Here is an 18,762-nt window from a genome sequence, read left to right on the forward strand (position 1 = left end):
AGCAGCAGTAGCAGAAGCTAGTTGTTGTAAAAATGATTAAACTTCGTGATTACAATCATCATCGTAATATCAATAGCAAAGGCAACAAGTCGTTTCATGCGCCAGATTTTAGGTTTCGTATTTTTAGAGCACATTACCTTCCATAACAGCGGGGGCATGACTGCAGGAGCTGTCAGTTTTGTACATCTCCTTCCCTCCCACCTGTATGACGAGTACGAGCACCCATGGTTTGGAAATCGACATGGTACGAAGCATGGAGGCCTTGGCTTGGTTCTCCACCCGCCTACATCAAAATAACATTCCCGGGATCTTGTATAAAGACCTTCCAACTTCGATTCCACCGCCATTGACTTCAACGGTAAACAGGCGGAAACGGAAGGGGAAGGAAGACATAAGGAAGTAAACCGGAAGTACCTCGGAAACACAGGCGGCAATCTAGTCCACCAATTGGATGACGCGCTGGCACACCGGGTGCACCAATAAGAACCTCGCGTTGATGTGTCAATCACGGCGCTGCCGCCAGACCACGGTGACGCTACAATATTCTGACAGAATAGCCAACGACGTCATGCATTAAGAGAGACAATAGCTAATTAATATGCCGCCCTGTGGTCTGGGGTGTGAATTGCAACCTGTCAAAATGACGGACGGACTTCAGTTTTTTCCGTCACCGTTTTAAAAAACCGGTCAACGACGGAAAATATTCGGTTAACGCGACCCCTGCTTCTGATTATTTTGCGCACTGGTTACAAAGAGGAGGTTACATAAACAAAATGCAGGGTCCTTTTGAGTGACAATACACATACAGATATAATGATTAGAATTCCCCAGGCTCATCTAAATCTGCTCCACTACTCAATCTCTGACCCCCCTTCTTCTCCAAATTTCCAACTCCATAAACCACGCTGGCACACCTCATTGCTCCTCGTCAGCTATGCCAGCCATCGCTACATGAACGAGTCCAAGGTGTTCATTTCAAAGCAAAGCAAGCACACCGGTCAGTTGTAATAAATGCTGCAAAACCAACAAGTACCCCACGGCTTGCAAACATCAAATAGCAGTGACATTCCCCGCCACAGACTCGGTGCACGGTAATGTGGATTGTTTTATGAGGAATAATCCTTAAATCCAAGCAAGTGCATGCAACATAAGCCAATCATTTCCTTGAACTAAAGACATTGCCAAAATACTGAACACACTCCACAAAAATAAAAAAAACCCTCCATCCATCCATCATCTACTGCTTAATCCGGGGTCGGGTTGCAGGGGCAGCAGCTGTAGCAGGGAAGCCCAGACTTCCCTCTCTCCAGCCACTTCAACCAGCTCCTCCGGTGGGATCCCAAGGCATTCCCAGGGAAGCAGAGAGACATTGTCTCTTCAGCGTGTCCTGAGTTGTCCTCAGGGCCCCTCCAGGGAGGTGTCCAGGAGGCATGCGAACAAGATGCCCGAGGATGGACCAGACGCGGGTTACCGGGGCCCCCCTCTGAAGCCAGATCTGGAGGTGGGGCTCAAAGGCCAGTGTCTGGTGGCCGGGCCTGTACCCATGGGGCCCGGCTGGGCATAGCCTGAAAAGGCAACGTGGGTCCCCCTTCCCATGGGCTCACCACCTGTGGGAGGGGCCAAGGAGCCAAGTGCATAGGGAGTTGGCAGGGGCCATGACGGTCTGACCAAAGCTACAGAAAACAACAAATACACAATGACAAAAATGCAAAAAACAATATATGATTCGGGTGGGGGATTTGGGGGTTGTACACAAATGACCCAAAAGATTGAACAATTTTCTGTTGAAATGTTCAGGCAGCAACCATTCCAAACCCTTGCAGTGTTAACTTTTAATAGTATATTAAAAAGGCAATGGTCCATTGAAACAAGCACACTCCCAAAGTGTTGGGTTTTCAGCTCGAGAGACTCCAAAAGGCTATCTGGCCAGAGAGCTGGACAAAGCTTATGTAGTTTCTCAAACCCCCCAGGTCTTTTATCAACTTCCCTCATTTGACTTTGGTCCCTTTGACATGCAAATACTCTACTGTCACTGATAGGTGCCCACATAAATCTAACACTTAATCTCTGTTTTGGTTGATCTGTCAGGGAAACACGGGCAGGCTGGTAGTGTGGACCCAAATGCAGGGAAAAAAAAAACGCGGCAAGGCAGGTGGCAGTGAACTCAAAAATCGTTTTATTAATAACTAACAAAAACACAAAGTACAACCAAAAGCACTGGGGATCAAAAAGGCAATGTTCAAACAAAACTTACTTTATCTGAGGGACTAGTACACGAGGGCTTGGACAGGACATCGACTTTGACATTGATAATGACGTAACAAGGAGTGAAAAGAAACTGGGAGCTTATATACCCACAGAGACGAGGGGTAACGAGACAACGAGGAACAGATGGGTGACACAGAAGGATGCAGATTGTCAGATACACTAGGAGCAGGTACAACAGGTGAAATCAATGGGCAATCACAGAAATACACTAGGAGGGAACCTGCACAAAACCTACCATGATCTTTACCTGTCTGTCTTTGTCTCAGTGGTTATACAGTGAAACATATTTAGAGTGGTTATATTTCAATTGTAATGATGGCAGATAGTAAATTTTAATAAATGAATGGATTCACTGAAGAGAAATGCACTTTGTTTGATGTAGAATCAGTTTCACAGGAGTCCCAAAGGTTTACAGGCTCTTACTCACCCACCATCTTAATTAAATCCTCTTAAATGCTGTATATACAATATTCTGCAACCTGTGCAGTTCATCACCAGCATTTAATGCCCTTCTCAATCGTTTAGATAATGAGAAATTGCCATATCAGTTGATAAACATTTGCGATGCGTTTTGTGAACATTTATCCTGAAAACAAGTGAAACGTTGAAATGAAAAGTTATGATGGATGTAAATATTAGCATTATTATAATTATTATAAATAGAAAGCATGTCAAAAATAGTTTTTTTTTTTTTTTGACAATTATTGTTGATATACATTTTTTATATGATAAATATACTGAAGATGGATTTCCTGCCTCAAAAACGCAAAATGGCACCAATTTCCAAGTTTGCATCCCTCAGACATATCTACACAACACGTGGCTCATTGTTTTGGATACCAGGGGCAGATGGTCACTCAGGTCTGTTCTCCACATGGACACTTGTATTAAGGAATGTCTGGACACCCCATGAATGACCATTGAAGAGAAGGTCACCATCTGCTGGCCAAAGGTCTCTTGCTTAACAACCAGGTTGTTTTACATAGTTCCCTCTATGCACACCACTGCAATCTCACAGCTACAAAGGGATCTCCTCTATCAACAAAATGATGTACATTTGTGAAGGAGATACCTCAATGCAACTAAACATTCTGAAAGGAGAGGGAAGGACACATATAATGTAATGTACCCAAACCATAATCTAGATCAAACTGCAAGCTACAAGAGGTGGGTAGAGTAGCCAAAAAAATGACTCAAGTAAGAGTAGCAATGCTTCAAAATAACATTACAAAAGTAAAAGAATTCATAAAAAATTTACCCAAGTACAAGTTAAATATTATTCGGTGAAAAGAATACTCAATGAATGAGTAACATTGTGAGTAACTACTTACAATGTCAGATTTTTAAAATAATGGTATAGTTTATTCTCAGCACGTCTTCTATATGAACTTTTAATATAATTCTGTACTATAACCTATTACATGACCATTAGGCCGGCAATTAGACACAAAATCATCAAATTCAGTGTAGAACAATATTATAAGTGTACATAAACCTTTCCAACCATGAAATAAAAAAAAAAAATCACACCTCTGGTTTTCTGTGGACCATTGGTGCCATATAAAACCACACTTTTGAATCATGTTGATGACCTACTATATGTCAAATGGTTAAAATTTTACGGCACTTTAAAGACATCACATGATTGAACAGGCCGGCGTAATCGTAGGTCTTCCCATAGGCGGATCTACTATTCAGGCGAAGTAGGCGATCGCCTTAGGCCCCCCACCAGTAGGGGGCCCCCCAACCAGCTTGGGCCACCGGAGCCGGCAGCACCCCCAACTATTCGTCATGTATAATTATGTCAGCATACCAAACAAACAATTAACAAAACAAAAAAGAAAGCCATTTGAATGCTGCATTTATATTACCCCCCCCACACACGCACTATCAGTCGCTTAGCTTCATTTAGCGCCGTTTAGCTTTACTTAGCTCTGTTTAGCATCGCATTGCTCCGCTTAGCAGTTCGTTAGCTTCACTTAGCTCTCCCGCGTTTTTCACGCCACTAAGCTCGCTATTTTTACAGCTCAATTGCTGCTTTGCACGTCGGCTATCGTTTATTTCGAACACATGAGCGACCGTGCTTTCCATGAAAGCGAAAGTGCAGTGAGGGAGAAGTTGAGAACAGGCCGCTAATGCCTCTTTTAACTATCTTCTTCACACCGAACATAAAATACACGACAGCACACCCTGTGGCGAAACAATGCAGTACAGTTCCAATCAGTCATACAATAGCACTCAAGAGCTGGTTAACAGCATCTGCTATTGAGAAAAAAAAAAAAAAATCTATTAGTGACACCGCAAGCAATAACGAAGAATGTTTTTTACGGAGTGTAAAGCTTTCGGTTAGCGGTTTAGCGAATGTACCTCCGGTGAACATTTAAAAATAAAAGCACGTCATGTTCGTCATATAAATCACGATTTCTGGAGTTAATCCCACATATTTCAGAATTAATATTATAATATGTTGAGTAAATACTACAGAATACAGATTCTACACTTAGCTTTCAAATGACACTCTTTATGACAAATATGATTGGCAATGAGTAATCATTATAATTTTTATACTACTTTTACATATAGTAGTATACTATAATAATAATGCTGGAATTCTTTCTTAAGAATTGTTTTGAATAATGTTGGAAAGGCAAAGTCAGTATTCTGAATCTGTTTACTTTCCATTCTTTTGCACTAGTAAATGCTATCAGCATTTAACCTCATTGTTTATTTGCGATTAATTATTGTTATTTACATGATTATTTACTTTAATAAAGAATTTAAGTGTTCCAAAATGGTTTAGTGAATGAATAAGCGTCAACAAAAATTTCATTGCTAAATTAGTACAAAAAAAAAAAAAAAAAGAAAATTATTAGATTAGTCGACTAATCGTAAAACTAGTCGGCTGACTAATCAGGAGAAATTTTGTCGTTTAGGAAAGCTCTAGTGTACCGGACCATATTTCCTCCACACCATTTTAACCCCTGACCCATAAAGAGGACCCCTGGATATGTTCGCCTTAGGCCCCAAAATTGCCAAGTCTGCCACTGGATCTTCCGACTTAAAGTTTGAGTGTGGTCATGTGACTGTATTGTTACATCTGATTGGTATGATGAAGTCATGGAAATATTGTTGTGACATTTCATTGGTGAAACTGGTAGAGCCACTGTCTGGAAAAAATAAAGTCAATTATAATACATTTTTCCTCTTCATTTTACATAGGTAATGACTCTAGTGTAGCCCAAAGTAGCGGAGTAAGAGGATTTTCTTCTTCACAAATCTACCCAAGTAAAAGTAAAATGTATGACGTGGTAAACAACTATACATACAACAGCACACAACTGTACATTTTTCTCAAAACTCAATTATATGTCCATCCATCCGTCCATCCTCTCTCTCTCTTATCCATGGTCGGGTCGCGGGGGCAGAAGCTTCAGCAGGGAATCCCAGACTTCCCTCTCCCTAGCCACTTCATCCAGCTCTTTTTGAGGATCACAAAAAAGTTCACAGGCCAGTGCTTTCCCCAGCATGTCTTGGGTCAGTTATGTGGCCTCCTCCCTATGGGACGTGCCCGGAACACCTCACCAGGTAGGCGCCCCAGAGGCATCCTAATCAGATGCCCGACCCACCTTATCTGGTTTCTCTCGATGCCGACAACCAGCGGATCTTCTCCGAGCATCTCCCTGATGACCGAGCTTTTCATCTTATCTCTCTCAATTAAATGTAACGGAGTACATGTAACTAAAATGTTACTGCCTAGCTAAAAAAAGCCACTCAACTTTTCCAACATGCAGCTAATGCCTTAATTTATACGTAAACCAATAAATAGGTCACAAATAATGAATGCAATAATCGGAATACAAATGATCAAGTCATCAATGATTCTGCGCCCTTACACAGCTAAATCTATCAAAGCTGCTAGGCCATAGGACAGGCAGCACGCGTTGTCACATTTGTCATCTTGTATACCTGAGTCATAAGTACAACGATCTTCTTGAAAGCAAACTTGCTATCAATACTTTGAAGAATTGGATAAAATTTATCATGTCTGGTGCCCGAGCAAAATATGGGCATCAAAATCTTTAATCACTGTGGTTGAAACAATACAGTCATGAGTACTGAATTAAGTACAATAACTCTAATGAACCTTATCCATGCAAAAGCAGCATCAACATTTATAATAAGACATTCTTGTGTGAGGTGTAAATGCTGAAGTCAAATATTCATCCTAGTGCTACAGCTCATTAGGCTTCATTTTAGTGAACCTAAGAGAATCCCGGCGACTTGGGCTCCCTCGAAGAACAAAATTCGCCGTTTGCAACAAAAGAAGTATTTTGCACAGTCTGGACACATCTGAAAAGCAATATTGTGCTTTGCACAAGAACATTAAAGTCAAGTTGGATGTAACAAATGGTCATTGGATCATTTTAGTACCTGAAGGCATTGGCACTTAATGGAAAGTATTTACTCAAATTGCTATGATGACATGCAAATGATGGTACGATGTTGATGATGCATTATCTGCATGGTTGGGATCTGGGTATTCCTGTGTAATGGTTTTGATATACTTGTGTCATCTTGTATGGTGATGGATGCAAACGTGCAGTCGAAAAAATGGGGATGCAGTCACATAGAGTGTAAATACAGTGCTGCTCGAAAGTTTGTGAACCCCACAGCGATGGTCAGATTTTTTGTAAAAAAAACTAAAATAACCTTATTAAATGTTAAGTTATACCCAAATCCACAATACTGACATTCCAAATAATGGACTGAAACAAAAGAAATAGTTATATTGTCATTCTTTATTTAACAAAAGTGGTTGATTTAAGAAAAACTCAGATATCATGTGTGCAAAAGTATGTGAACCCCTTCAGTTAATAGGATATTGCGCCTCCTTTTGCAGAGATTACCTCAACCAAACGGTTTCTGTAGTGACTAATCAGCCTCTCACATCTACTTTGGGGGATTTTTGCCCATTCTTCCTTGCAGAACGCAGTCAGTTGAGAGAGGTTTGATGGGCGTCTGGCATGAACTGCTCGCTTCAGGTCCCGCCACAGCATTTCAATGGGATTTAGGTCAGGACTTTGACTGGGCCAGTCCAGAACACGAATCTTCTTCTTTTTCAGCCATTCCTTGGTTGTATTGCTGGAATGCTTTGGATCATTATCATGTTGCATGATCCACCTTCTGCCAAGCTTTAACTTCAAAACAGATGGCGTCAGGTTATGTTCTAGGATTTGACAATATTCCTCAGAATTCATGATTCCCTGGACTATGTGGAGTTGTCCAGGTCCTGAGGATGAAAAGCAAGCCCAGATCTTGACATTCCCACCTCCATGCTTCACTGTTGGGAGAAGGTTCTTTTGGTGGTATGCAGTGTTGACTTTTCGCCAGACATGGCGGTTTTGGTTGTGACCAAACAGTTCAATTTTGCACCTACATCAGTTGATGAAAACTCTTTTTAATTTAGTCTCGACAACACAACTGTTAAAAAAACAAAAAAAAACTACTGAATTGATTGATTAGGAAATCAGGTTGAAATAATAGAAAATTCCAAAATGTTGAGGGGGTTCCCAAACTTTTGAGCAGCACTGTATCCTTGATGGTATGAGATGTCTGAGCCAAAGATATCACAAGCAGAAAGTAATTCATACCTGTAACATGTTCTGTTAGTCTGGGAACAAAAACATTAAAGCAGCTCCGTTAGGAGTATAAAGTAAGGCAAATATCACTTGCATCAGTTATCAGTTGCAAATGCAACTTGACACCTTTCATCAAGTACACCCAAATTTTTGTCTACTCAAGGCAAACATTCATGCATACACATTTGAAAATAAGAATAAGAGGATGATTTGATCAGCCTACTATACATTACAATAATAATACATTTTATTTGTAGAGCACTCCTAGGAGTGTACTATGTAACATTAGCTGTTAGCTAGTGTGCAGGTTGAACTAAATAGTAACTGCGTTGAGCATTAAGTTCAAGTTTGTCGTGATGACTTTTTGGTTATTGATTGTGCAGTCGCACGTCTTGCATTTGGGTTTTCTGCGTTTTGTATCAGAATGGATGTTGGTGGGGGACCCTGTCCTGCCGCGGGTCTAGTGGGCCGTGGGGGTCCCGCAGTATGTCGGTCGGTTGGGGGCTTGTGGCGGTGCATCCCCTCATCCCTTCCCTAAAGCTCAGTTAATGGGGGCGCGGAGGGTCTGTGGAACAACCCTGGGTCCCGGGGGGATGACAGCGGCCCCGTTGCTGGAGCTGCAGGAGGAGGGACGAGCTACGCTGGCTCATCCTTTCTGACTGGCTAGGGAGGGGACGTGGCCCTGGGGCGGCCCCCGCGCAGCATTTCCACTTGTCTGCACGTCTGATGGGAATCACGCATGGCTGGGTGCAATTAGACACACTCAAGTAGAGAGACTATCGATGCAAGGATTAGCGATCAGGCAGCATAAAATAGGATGTCAACACACTTACAATTACAAATGGTTCACACAATGCTGGGTTGTACACCTCACGTTTGTGTACACTCCACCCCATCTAATTACATCTCTTTCTGATTCTGCCCCCCTCCTTTTTCTACTCGGTCATCAGCCCCCCCTACATGGTGTCAAGCGGAAATACAATTAGACAATGATAGTGCTTCTATACTAATAGTGAAGGCATTGAATATATTTCTTGTTGTTGTTTGTTCTTCTCTTCTGTCTGATGTTTTTAATAACAAAATGGATTACTCTGCGAATTGTAACACTCCAGTCCCTGAGAGCGAGGCACCCACGGTGGTGGTCCTTAAGGAACTCTGGCAACAGGTGTGAACTGTTATGCGCCACAGTACGTCTGCTTAAAGTTTTCCTTGTCAGCTTGTCTTAAGCCTTTTCGAGTCTCGAGTCACTATCTCTCGAGTCGATTCTCAATTCATTGTCTCCCGAGTTGAGTCTTGAGTCTCAATTCTCAGACCCTCCCAGCCCAAGCGAGTAAAATCCCAGTCTTTTTTTTCTTCAAGTCTGACTGAGTGTAAAATCATCAAGTTCGTCTTGTTAATGGTTCTATTGCAGATTTTTCTTATTTCTTTTTTTTTTTCATCATAAACATCATGGTGGCAGGGGGTATAATGATGACATTAAGTACCACACATCTGTGAGTGCTTTGATTTAAACATCACACAAAATATTTTCATCCGTCTTTCTCTTAGGATCACGCCTACGTATTTGCCTCCCTTGATCTTTTCAAAAAAGATGAGATAAATCCCTGCAAAAATAGTCTGGAACAGGAATGCAGGAATGAAAAGTTGCAGGGGAAAAAAGGGCCAAGAAAACCTTGTGACCTCTTATCGACGGAGTGAAAGAGATGTGCCTCGTCAATGTAGAGCTAAGCGGCTTGTTTTGAGAGTGCACCTTTAAAGCAGTGTGGTGAGGTAATGTATGTCATAGCTTGTGAGGTACAGATGTTTTTAGTCATTTTAAATTTGTCAGCTGAACAGAGTTGTATTTGCCATATTTTATAGCAGGCATTACAAAATGTATACAAAGAAACCTCCGAAATGCAAATAATGAATTTTAATTTAATGATTTACCAAAATGGTGTGTTAGGTTTTGAAAAAAAAAAATAATGAAAAGATGCTTAAATAATTTAAATGCATTCGATCGAGCAAAACAATAGCAAAACATACTTCAACTTAAAAAATTAGTTTTTATTTTGAATTTTGGATTCTTTTTAAAAAAAAATTTTTTTTTTAATGTGTGTGCGATCGGCCGTTGACCAGTCCAAGGCTCTCGCCTCTTACCTGAAATCTGGGATAGGCTCCACCATCCTTAAGCAGTCTATAAAATTGATGGATTTGTGTATGGGTGAATTATTTTTTTTCTAGTGTGATCTCAATTTAGGTAAAAGTAAAAGCACGCCATTGTCTTTGGTTTACTTTTTAAGAGTCCATTGTATAGTTAGCACCCTGCCTCACAGATCTGAGATCAAGGGTTTAAACCATTTTCCGCAATTCTACAATTTCCTCCAACATTCCAAAAACATACACGCTAAGTTAACTGAACGTTCTGATTTGTCCATAGATGTGAATGTGAGTGTAAACGGTTGTTTGTCAATTTGTGCATTCTGATTGGCTTACAACCAGTTTAGTTGGTACCCGCACCACTTGCTCATAGTCAGCAGGATTAGGCTTCTTCACCACCACCACCACCACAGCCCTTATGAAGATAAGTGGGAAAGATAATTGATGGAACTCCATTGTGGAACAATTCTTTTTCCTATCTCAGCTTCAAAAGTCTCTCTGTCTGTTGCCAGTGAAGAAAGTCTTCCGTGGTCAGTTCTTTTCTGTTTTGTGACTTATTATGGTGGGAATGATCTTTCAACAGGTATTTTTTGTAGATGATACAGTGAGAGCAATCAGAAGTAATTCTGAAACTTCCGATACAATCTGAATCAATTCCTTTTCAGCTTAAAAGCTGAAGGTCTTGGAAAGCTGATATATTTTCTTAAATGGTTGGTTGGTATCAACTGATTTCTTTATTTACATTTGTAGAGATTTATACATCTTTACAGTCAAAATGAGTTTAAAAAGCATGTTTCCATTGAGGCCTATTGTGGTTTATTTATTGCTAGTTTGGATGATTTAATCTTGGTGCAGTAGTACCTCTACATACAAAGTTAATTCGTTCCAGGACCTTAATTGTAAGTAGAAATGGTCATTTGTTGAGCAGGATTTTCCCATAAGAATACATTAAAATTCCATTAATTCGTTCCACACTGAGAAAACCTACACTGAATCCTGGTACTATTGCAAATAGCAATTACACAGAGCAAAACAAATACATTATGATTAAAAATCGGAATAATAATATAATAATAGTAATAATAATAATAATAATAATACCTATAACAATGTAACAAATCGAGTTCTAATGTGGCAGATGTGTTTCGTGTGGTGTACCTGAACGCACCGCGTGGCTGTCTTGAGTGAGAGAGGGACTTTTTACTTTCACTTTGTTTTCCTGCGTCGGACAGTAGGCATGTTGTGTTGCACAAGTTCTGAAATAAATGATTAAAAACCTGACAAAGCTAGTGATTTTTTGGCAATGTAATCATAATTATACTTGTCACCTTTTGAGCATGTCGGCGGATGTAGACACAAATGGCGAGTTAAATTTTACGTCGGATGTCGAAAAGATCGTTGGTCCAAGCGAGCGTATGTTGAGGTACCACGGTATTTAATTTTTGTTGGTAGGCTGTTCAACACAATTAACAGCAATTAACCAACTACTGTGCCCACAGTTACAAAGCTCTTGTAGGTGCATTCAATTTCAAGTCAAGATGGAAGTTTTTGACTAAAACCATAAAGTACTTGATCAGTAAGACAATGAAAGAGGAATTCACAAAAAGGACACCTCAAATGCTCGAAGTCCAGTGTTTCATCCATATCTATGTCTTCCTTCATTCACAACATGAAGGCTAAGTTAGAAGACTTGATGAGTGTATCCCTGTCAATGAAGTGTGCAGATACAGAAGGACCTACCCTTAAATAGGTGAATTGAACCCAAGGCACACCAGATAATTTAACCAATGCTTTATTATGAATGAAGATGTATGTTCATACATAGTCTGTATATAGGCTATATGCATCCATTTATACTATAGAGAAACCCCCCCTCATCTTTTCTCGTAAAGGGGTCGCAGCAACGAAACGGTCGATTTGCATGACAGATTTGGAACACACGCTTTTACGCCTGATGCCCTTCCTGACACAAACCACAAGTGGGAATTGAACCCATGCCTCCACAATGGCAGTGGGGCGCACAGACCACTGATCTACAGCCTGGGTCCGTTTAAAGATACATGCAGATTAATACTTCATATTGGAGTTACAAAATGTTGATAAATCAGACAAAAAAAGACCGAAAAAAAGAAAGACAGAAAGAAAGCATAAGAAGTTGTATCAGATTCTGTCCTCCTATTTTGCAGACAGCTGCTCATAGGTTGGTGGGCCATCCATGTTGGGGTTGATATTGCTGGAATTGTCAGGCTGTGGCTTTAGTCTACCTTCATGTTCGACCTCAATGTTACCCCTCTGGTCTGGTAGAACATTGAGAGACCTTGCAATGCGGTTCAGCATCTGATCCATGTTATTGATCTATGAAAAGTGAATCCAATATATAAGCCATGGTTAGGAAATACAGCAAATAAAGACTGAAGTCTACAGGCTCCATTATACTGCCAGTTTTCCACCATCAGTTTCAAAGACATTCACAAGCATTCAATTCCTACCCTAAATGACTTCCACCTTCAAATCATGTTCTAGACAGTCTTGAAACTTTTGCAAGTGATTTAAGTCCCTCCATGCCTTGGCCCCATTATTCATAAACATTGTATTTCATTTTTAAAATTGTTCTATTTATCTATTAGTATTTATTATACATTTTCATTATATGATTTGTTTTTACTACTTATTATTTATTGTTGAAGGCATTGTGTTTGTCACAACAACAATAAAACCTATTCTATTCTATTCTATTCTATTCTATTCTATTCTATTCTATTCTATTCTATTCTATTCTATTCTATTCTATTCTATTCTATTCATCATGAAAACCTTCTTGGAAGCTGATCTAATGTTGGCTTGCTCACCAACACCTAAATCTGGATGTTGGTTACAGAAGTTTAGGTGCTGCAGCCCTCCACCTTTGAAACAACAAAATCTTCTTCAGAGTCAATTTTGTTGACAAAACAAAAATATCTTCATAATTATAGTCAACAACATGTCATTTTACAAAAACAAGACCATACCGACATAAAATTGAGAATTTTTTTTTTTTTTTTCAGTCAGAACTTCAAAAGTTTGCCAGAGGCAAGATCCAATCAGTACTGATTTGGTTTGAAAGGCAGGGGGAGTCGTAGTCGACGAGAACAACTCAAAATGACAGTGAGGTAGCTATGACATCAAATTGTGGCAGGTATGGCAGCAACTGCCAATGCATTTTCCCAAATGATGATCACATTGAAGAGACATCTATAACTGTATTCTTATATATATATTCCACTGTTTTTGTTTGTTTTTGACTAAAGCTCTAACATCTAATTAATGTTTTGGATTGGAATAATATATGTATGTTAGGATAAACATGGTTGCCAGAGACTGGAACTTGCTCTCTCTCTCACTCTCTCTCTCTCTCTCTCTCTCTCTCTCTCTCTCTCTCTCTCTCTCTCTCTCTCTCACTTGAAGTTCCGCTCTGAGACCCCCAATTTGGCCAAATTTCAAAAGGTCAACAGACATTTTGAATAATAAATATAATTAATTACCTTCGTTTTATGGCTGGGTTGAAACAAAAGCGGTTGCGCGATGTCTGTAAACGGGGGTTTCCAGGGTAAAATGGACAAATTAAAAATAGTTCGGGGGCTTAATGCGCCATGAATCTGCTATGGCAGCATATAGACATATTATTCTATCAAACACAACAGTTGTTTTAGCTTAAAATACAGGAGTTTCTTTTAAAGAGGAGTGCAAGAGCAGAAACTGCTTTTTTAGGCATGTCTGTGTTTTCCGCCATATATACTGTATATAGGGATGTACGTTTTTTCATAGGGGTGTACTCACTTTTGTTGCCAGGGGTTTAGATATTAATGGCTATATTAGTTATTTTGAGGGGAAAATAAATTAACTCTATAATATAAGCTGCAGACAGACTACCTTTCATTGTGTCAAAGTGTCGTCCCATGAAAAGATATACTTAAATATCTGCAGAAATGCGAGGGGTGTACTCACTTTTGTGACACTGTATACCGTAATTTCCCGAATATAAGGCGCACCCGTGTATAACGCGCACCCCAAATTTACTTGTAAAATCTAGGGAAAATTATTGTACCCGTGTATAACACGCACCCTAATTTTAGCACCAATAAACAGAAGAATACAGGAAAACAGAGCTCGTGTACAGATACAGAAATGTAATTTTACTGACTGGTGAAACACAGCACAAGCATAGCCCATTGGTAGTTCAAAACATAACCGTAAACTGACAATATGTACGGTAATAATATGATCTGATAACTTCTTCAACTTACCAGAATCCAGGAGAAAACAGAACAGATGTGACTTTTCTTTTAAAGGCTGCTGTATAACTTGCTCGTTTCATCATGATGAATAAATGTTTCCTCCATGGATTGATACGGTAAAATGAAAGTGAGAATGTAAGTCGGAAATCCAAGAGAGCTCATCGCTATCGACACAACAGTAACAATAGCTAATAACTATTGTTATTTGGGTTTGAGTTTCCCGAGGGACAGATATAGTTGACGGACACAGGAAGTCTGTGTTGTTTTACGTTTGTTATGGTCCGAGTTGCGGAGCTGCAATAAACGTTGACTCAAATGAGTTTAAGAAATGAAAAATCTATGTGCTTTATGAAGAGTGAACAAAGCAGAATTTAACACAGACGAAATCATTCGACCGATCAGAGTAAAGTATTACCGAAACAAAATGGTGACGTCATGTACCATAATGAACCAAACCAAAAATCGGTTTATATATATATATAATGTATATAATATATGCAATGTGAGACATCTTGCTAACCAGTGACCTACCCTGCTGTCTCAAATGAATGATACCATTGAAAATAAAAATCAAAATAAACTCTCAAAGTGAGCTTGTTAGTGAAAAAACTTGACCTTTTTTATTCTAACTCTTAACTCATTCACTGCCAGCTCAGGTATGTGTATTGTATTCTCAGAGTATGTAATGTGGTATTTAGCCCAATTTATATTAAAATCACCCATTAAAAACGATATATGTCTAATCTGTTTTGACTGAGACACTGATCCATTTCGACTGGAAGTGCGATTTTTTTTGAGTGCGAAGAGTCCTCTATCAACGTTAATAGCAGCCAAAGAGTTAATTTATGAACTACTGTAACTTTAAAGCAGTTAGGACAGGGGAAAGGTTGTTTATGTGTTTTCTTATTTTCTGTGTAATATATCAAAGTTACCGTGTGGTCAATCTAAAAAACTTCATTTTTGGACCAGTTCTGCTTAGTCTATCACCTTCCATGGCAGGCAATGAGTTAATAAAGAAAAGTTAAAAAATATAAGAAAATGTAAATTCTGCTAGAAACTATATAATGATCTCTCTACCTTGTCCTCCATTCTGTTGAGGCGGGATCCAATAGAACTGTTTTCCTTATCTCTGGCTAAAAATGGGAAGAAAATAGCAGAAGAAAAGTACACGTATTCTTGCTCCAAAAGGTCATACAATTAATAGAACAACTAAGTGATAATTACCTCCTCCTGTCTGGAATAAATGCATCTTCCCTAATGACAGGTCCAATCTGGAAGAATGAAAAATAATGAGACATTCAACAATTTATTACGACAATACTGCGAACCCTGTTAAGAAATTCATTATAATAAAAAAAAAAAAAAAAAAACAAAAAAAAAACAACAACAACAAAAAAAAGTAGTACTAGTAGTAAGAGTAATTCCTGGCATCCCTCTTGGATTTTTTTTTTTTTTTTTTTTTTTTTTTTTACTGTGCAATTACTTTAATTTGATTTTAACAGTATAATACTGAATCACAAAATGATCACACCATGATTAATTCATGAGTGTTTTGATTTAAAAAAAAAAAAAAAAAGTAAATTTCTGTAATTTGGATTAAATTGCATGATTGTAGATTGTAGGTTATGGTCATTTTTAAGCAAGTGGCAGCATGTTAATGTAATATAAATTCTGTGATTGTTTAGGGCAGATGGTCTGTTATTGCTGTTATTATCTAAATGTCTGCCCAAACTTGATGAAGCTGACCTTTTTGTTTTTTGCCTACAATATTATGCTCATTGACTCAATCCCCATGGCGACGATCTTGACAAGTTAGCTACGGCTGCTCCATAAATGATTTTTTAAGCATTCCTTTGGAATGGAAAGGAAAAGGTGTTTCCATTATTTTGTCCAACCCCTTGTACATAAGCATAGATACTGCCTATCCATACATATATGTATTCGTATATATTCCTTTTTTTTTCATAAATAAAATACAGTAATGCATGGTTGTAAATTCACCATAAATTAACCACTATTTGTCAAGGCCTGTTGCTTTGCTGTGCATATCACTCATCTGCATAAAGGTTGATAGTTACCTTCTCTGCAGTTCCTTGATGCGCACCATCAGGTTGAGGTGGCCCTGAGTGTATTGCTCAATCACGTCACGAACTTCATATGGTTTACGAGCTTGCTATTAGGAAAAACATAGAACATACCAGATCAATGCAGTTTTATTAGAATCTAATGACAGTTTATTTTTGTATACAACTTATGGATACATAGACATGATTTCATAGTTGTCAGCCAAATAAAAAATAACAATTCGATTAGTCTTTTTCATGGCCCATTTGGTATAAGTTGGAGAAAAAAAACACTACAAAACCACACACACACACACGCACACACAAAAGTTATTGATAACAACACTTAGTCTTTGCCATAATTCCAAGGGAAAACCGAGTTTGTCTGTTTGGCTGTGTCATAAGCAAGTCCCCTATCTCTTTTACGCAAACCACACATACATCATAAAAAAAAAAAAAAATAAAAAATAAAAAAAAAACAACAACACCAACAACACAACAATCAATCAAACAAGCAAACAAACAAGCAAACAAACAAACAAACAAACAGACAGACAGACAGACAAAGATATGGGGAAGATATTTTCCCTACCAGAAATATTATTAAACCTTAACAGAATAAGACGTTTCCACTTACATAGAATGAAATTCATTTTGAACCTTTCACATGGCTTTTTTGGTAATTAAAAGACTGAAAGTTACACCCATCTATATTGGAAACTACGACTTCTCTTACATCATATTGTAAGGTATACACTACTTCTCTCATAGGTAAAAGGAAATCACCCTTCACTCATAAATGCAGATGTTCTTTATGACAAATACATAACAAACTGACCTGGAACTTGCTCTTAGCCACATAGAAGCGGATTTTCTGGATCACATGAATGGCTCGTCTGTGTGACTGGGTTAGTCTGTTAAAAGGTGTTCGGAATAAAATAATGTGAAATTGTTCGTGTTGGAATAAAAACAATTAATCATGGCCTCCTTAATAAATTTAAGAAATTCAAAAATATACATACGTTTTTTTTTTTTTTTTTTTTTTTTTTTTACACAAGAAGTAAATGGATGGACAGCAAAACAAAACAAAACAAAACAAAAACATAGAAATAGAGGTGTGGAGGAATTTACAAAAAAAAAAAAAAAATCTTCAGATTTAGCTGCTGTAAGCATAGAGCAGATGTTTTGTGATTAGGCTGTGTTTTAACACCCTCACAAAAAAGGCCCAGAGAGATTGCCTCACATTTGGCCATAGTTACTATAATGAACTACTTCTTTCAACCAGGGCACATCACACTGAAAACTACAAATGAATCAGCAAGAGGAATTAAATGCATTGTCTGTGACTTTTTTTTTTTTTTTTTTTTATAATGAGGGATCCTTTTGACTTCATCTGGAAATTGCTATAATTCATCTTCCAAACTAACAACAGGATTAGGTCAAGAACACGGTCCCTTTGAATATCCGTATAATATTAAAATACTAATGTTGTAGACTGAATTGAAAAAAAAAAGTTTCATTATTCTTCATTTTCATTATTTAGCCATTGTGAACAAAGCATCTAAATCCTAATCCAACTCTTGGGCTTTATAAGGAACAATGAGACACTCACAGATATAAATATGTGTTATTGAGAATTGAATTATAAGGCTGTAGCCATGCTTACAACTGTTGTTTTGCTGTGGGCAAGTGAAGGCTTAATAGGCTTGAATTTAAGAATAAAAGCATACAGTACAATGGAAAGACTGAACGCTTTAAAATGTACATGTTAAACAAGCTTTATTAATGCATACATTCTTAAAACCAGATTATGATGTTGTATGAAAAGACAAGTATTAAAATCATTTCAGTCAATATTGTAATAAAAGCACTCGATCCATTGCACACCTCTGACAACCCCCCGGTGAATTAACTATTGATTGGATAATGCCTTCACACCAAAAGTGAATTGTTTTATTACTATTAGAATTTGTAACTTAAAGTGTTTGACACATTTTTCAATTATTGATCAAATAGGCTCAATTTTGCAATCACTTTTAACCTTATCCGATACTCTTATAACATCTATTAGTTATATATTTTCAGATAAGGGAAATTGATGGATGGATTGTTTCATATTTTTTAATCAACAAATCAGCGATCCTTTCATTCCACACATCACTGTTGCAGGCTATTCCAGCTCTGCATCATTACCCCACAATTTAGAGAGGAAGTCCCAAGGGTCAAAACTGTAGGCTCATTTATTTAAATTAGTGTAAGCGCTTACATTATAGTGCAGTTACTTAACAGTTATTTGCTCTGATTGGATTCCGTCTCTCATTGTTGAAGTGCTTTGCCACCTCACCAAAAGTGCCACTTTCCCTAATTGACAGTCATTTT

General features: G+C 38.3%; 1 protein-coding gene across 1 annotated transcript in view; it reads right to left on the reverse strand.

Annotated features, from left to right (window-relative positions):
* Positions 1 to 10,064: 10,064 nt before the first annotated feature.
* The window catches only part of kcnq1.1 (potassium voltage-gated channel, KQT-like subfamily, member 1.1), a 42,008-nt gene continuing 33,310 nt past the window's right edge, over positions 10,065 to 18,762 (reverse strand). Inside the window, exons 12-16 of the mRNA XM_057833031.1 lie at positions 17,222 to 17,297; positions 16,399 to 16,493; positions 15,545 to 15,591; positions 15,398 to 15,453; positions 10,065 to 12,401 (exon numbers count right to left, since the gene is read on the reverse strand). Of these exons, the coding sequence (XP_057689014.1) occupies positions 12,222 to 12,401; positions 15,398 to 15,453; positions 15,545 to 15,591; positions 16,399 to 16,493; positions 17,222 to 17,297 (454 nt within the window). The 3' untranslated portion in view covers positions 10,065 to 12,221. The remainder of the gene's footprint in view (positions 12,402 to 15,397; positions 15,454 to 15,544; positions 15,592 to 16,398; positions 16,494 to 17,221; positions 17,298 to 18,762) is intronic.

This window comes from Corythoichthys intestinalis, chromosome 1 (assembly GCF_030265065.1).
Source record: "Corythoichthys intestinalis isolate RoL2023-P3 chromosome 1, ASM3026506v1, whole genome shotgun sequence".
NCBI lineage: Eukaryota > Metazoa > Chordata > Actinopteri > Syngnathiformes > Syngnathidae > Corythoichthys > Corythoichthys intestinalis.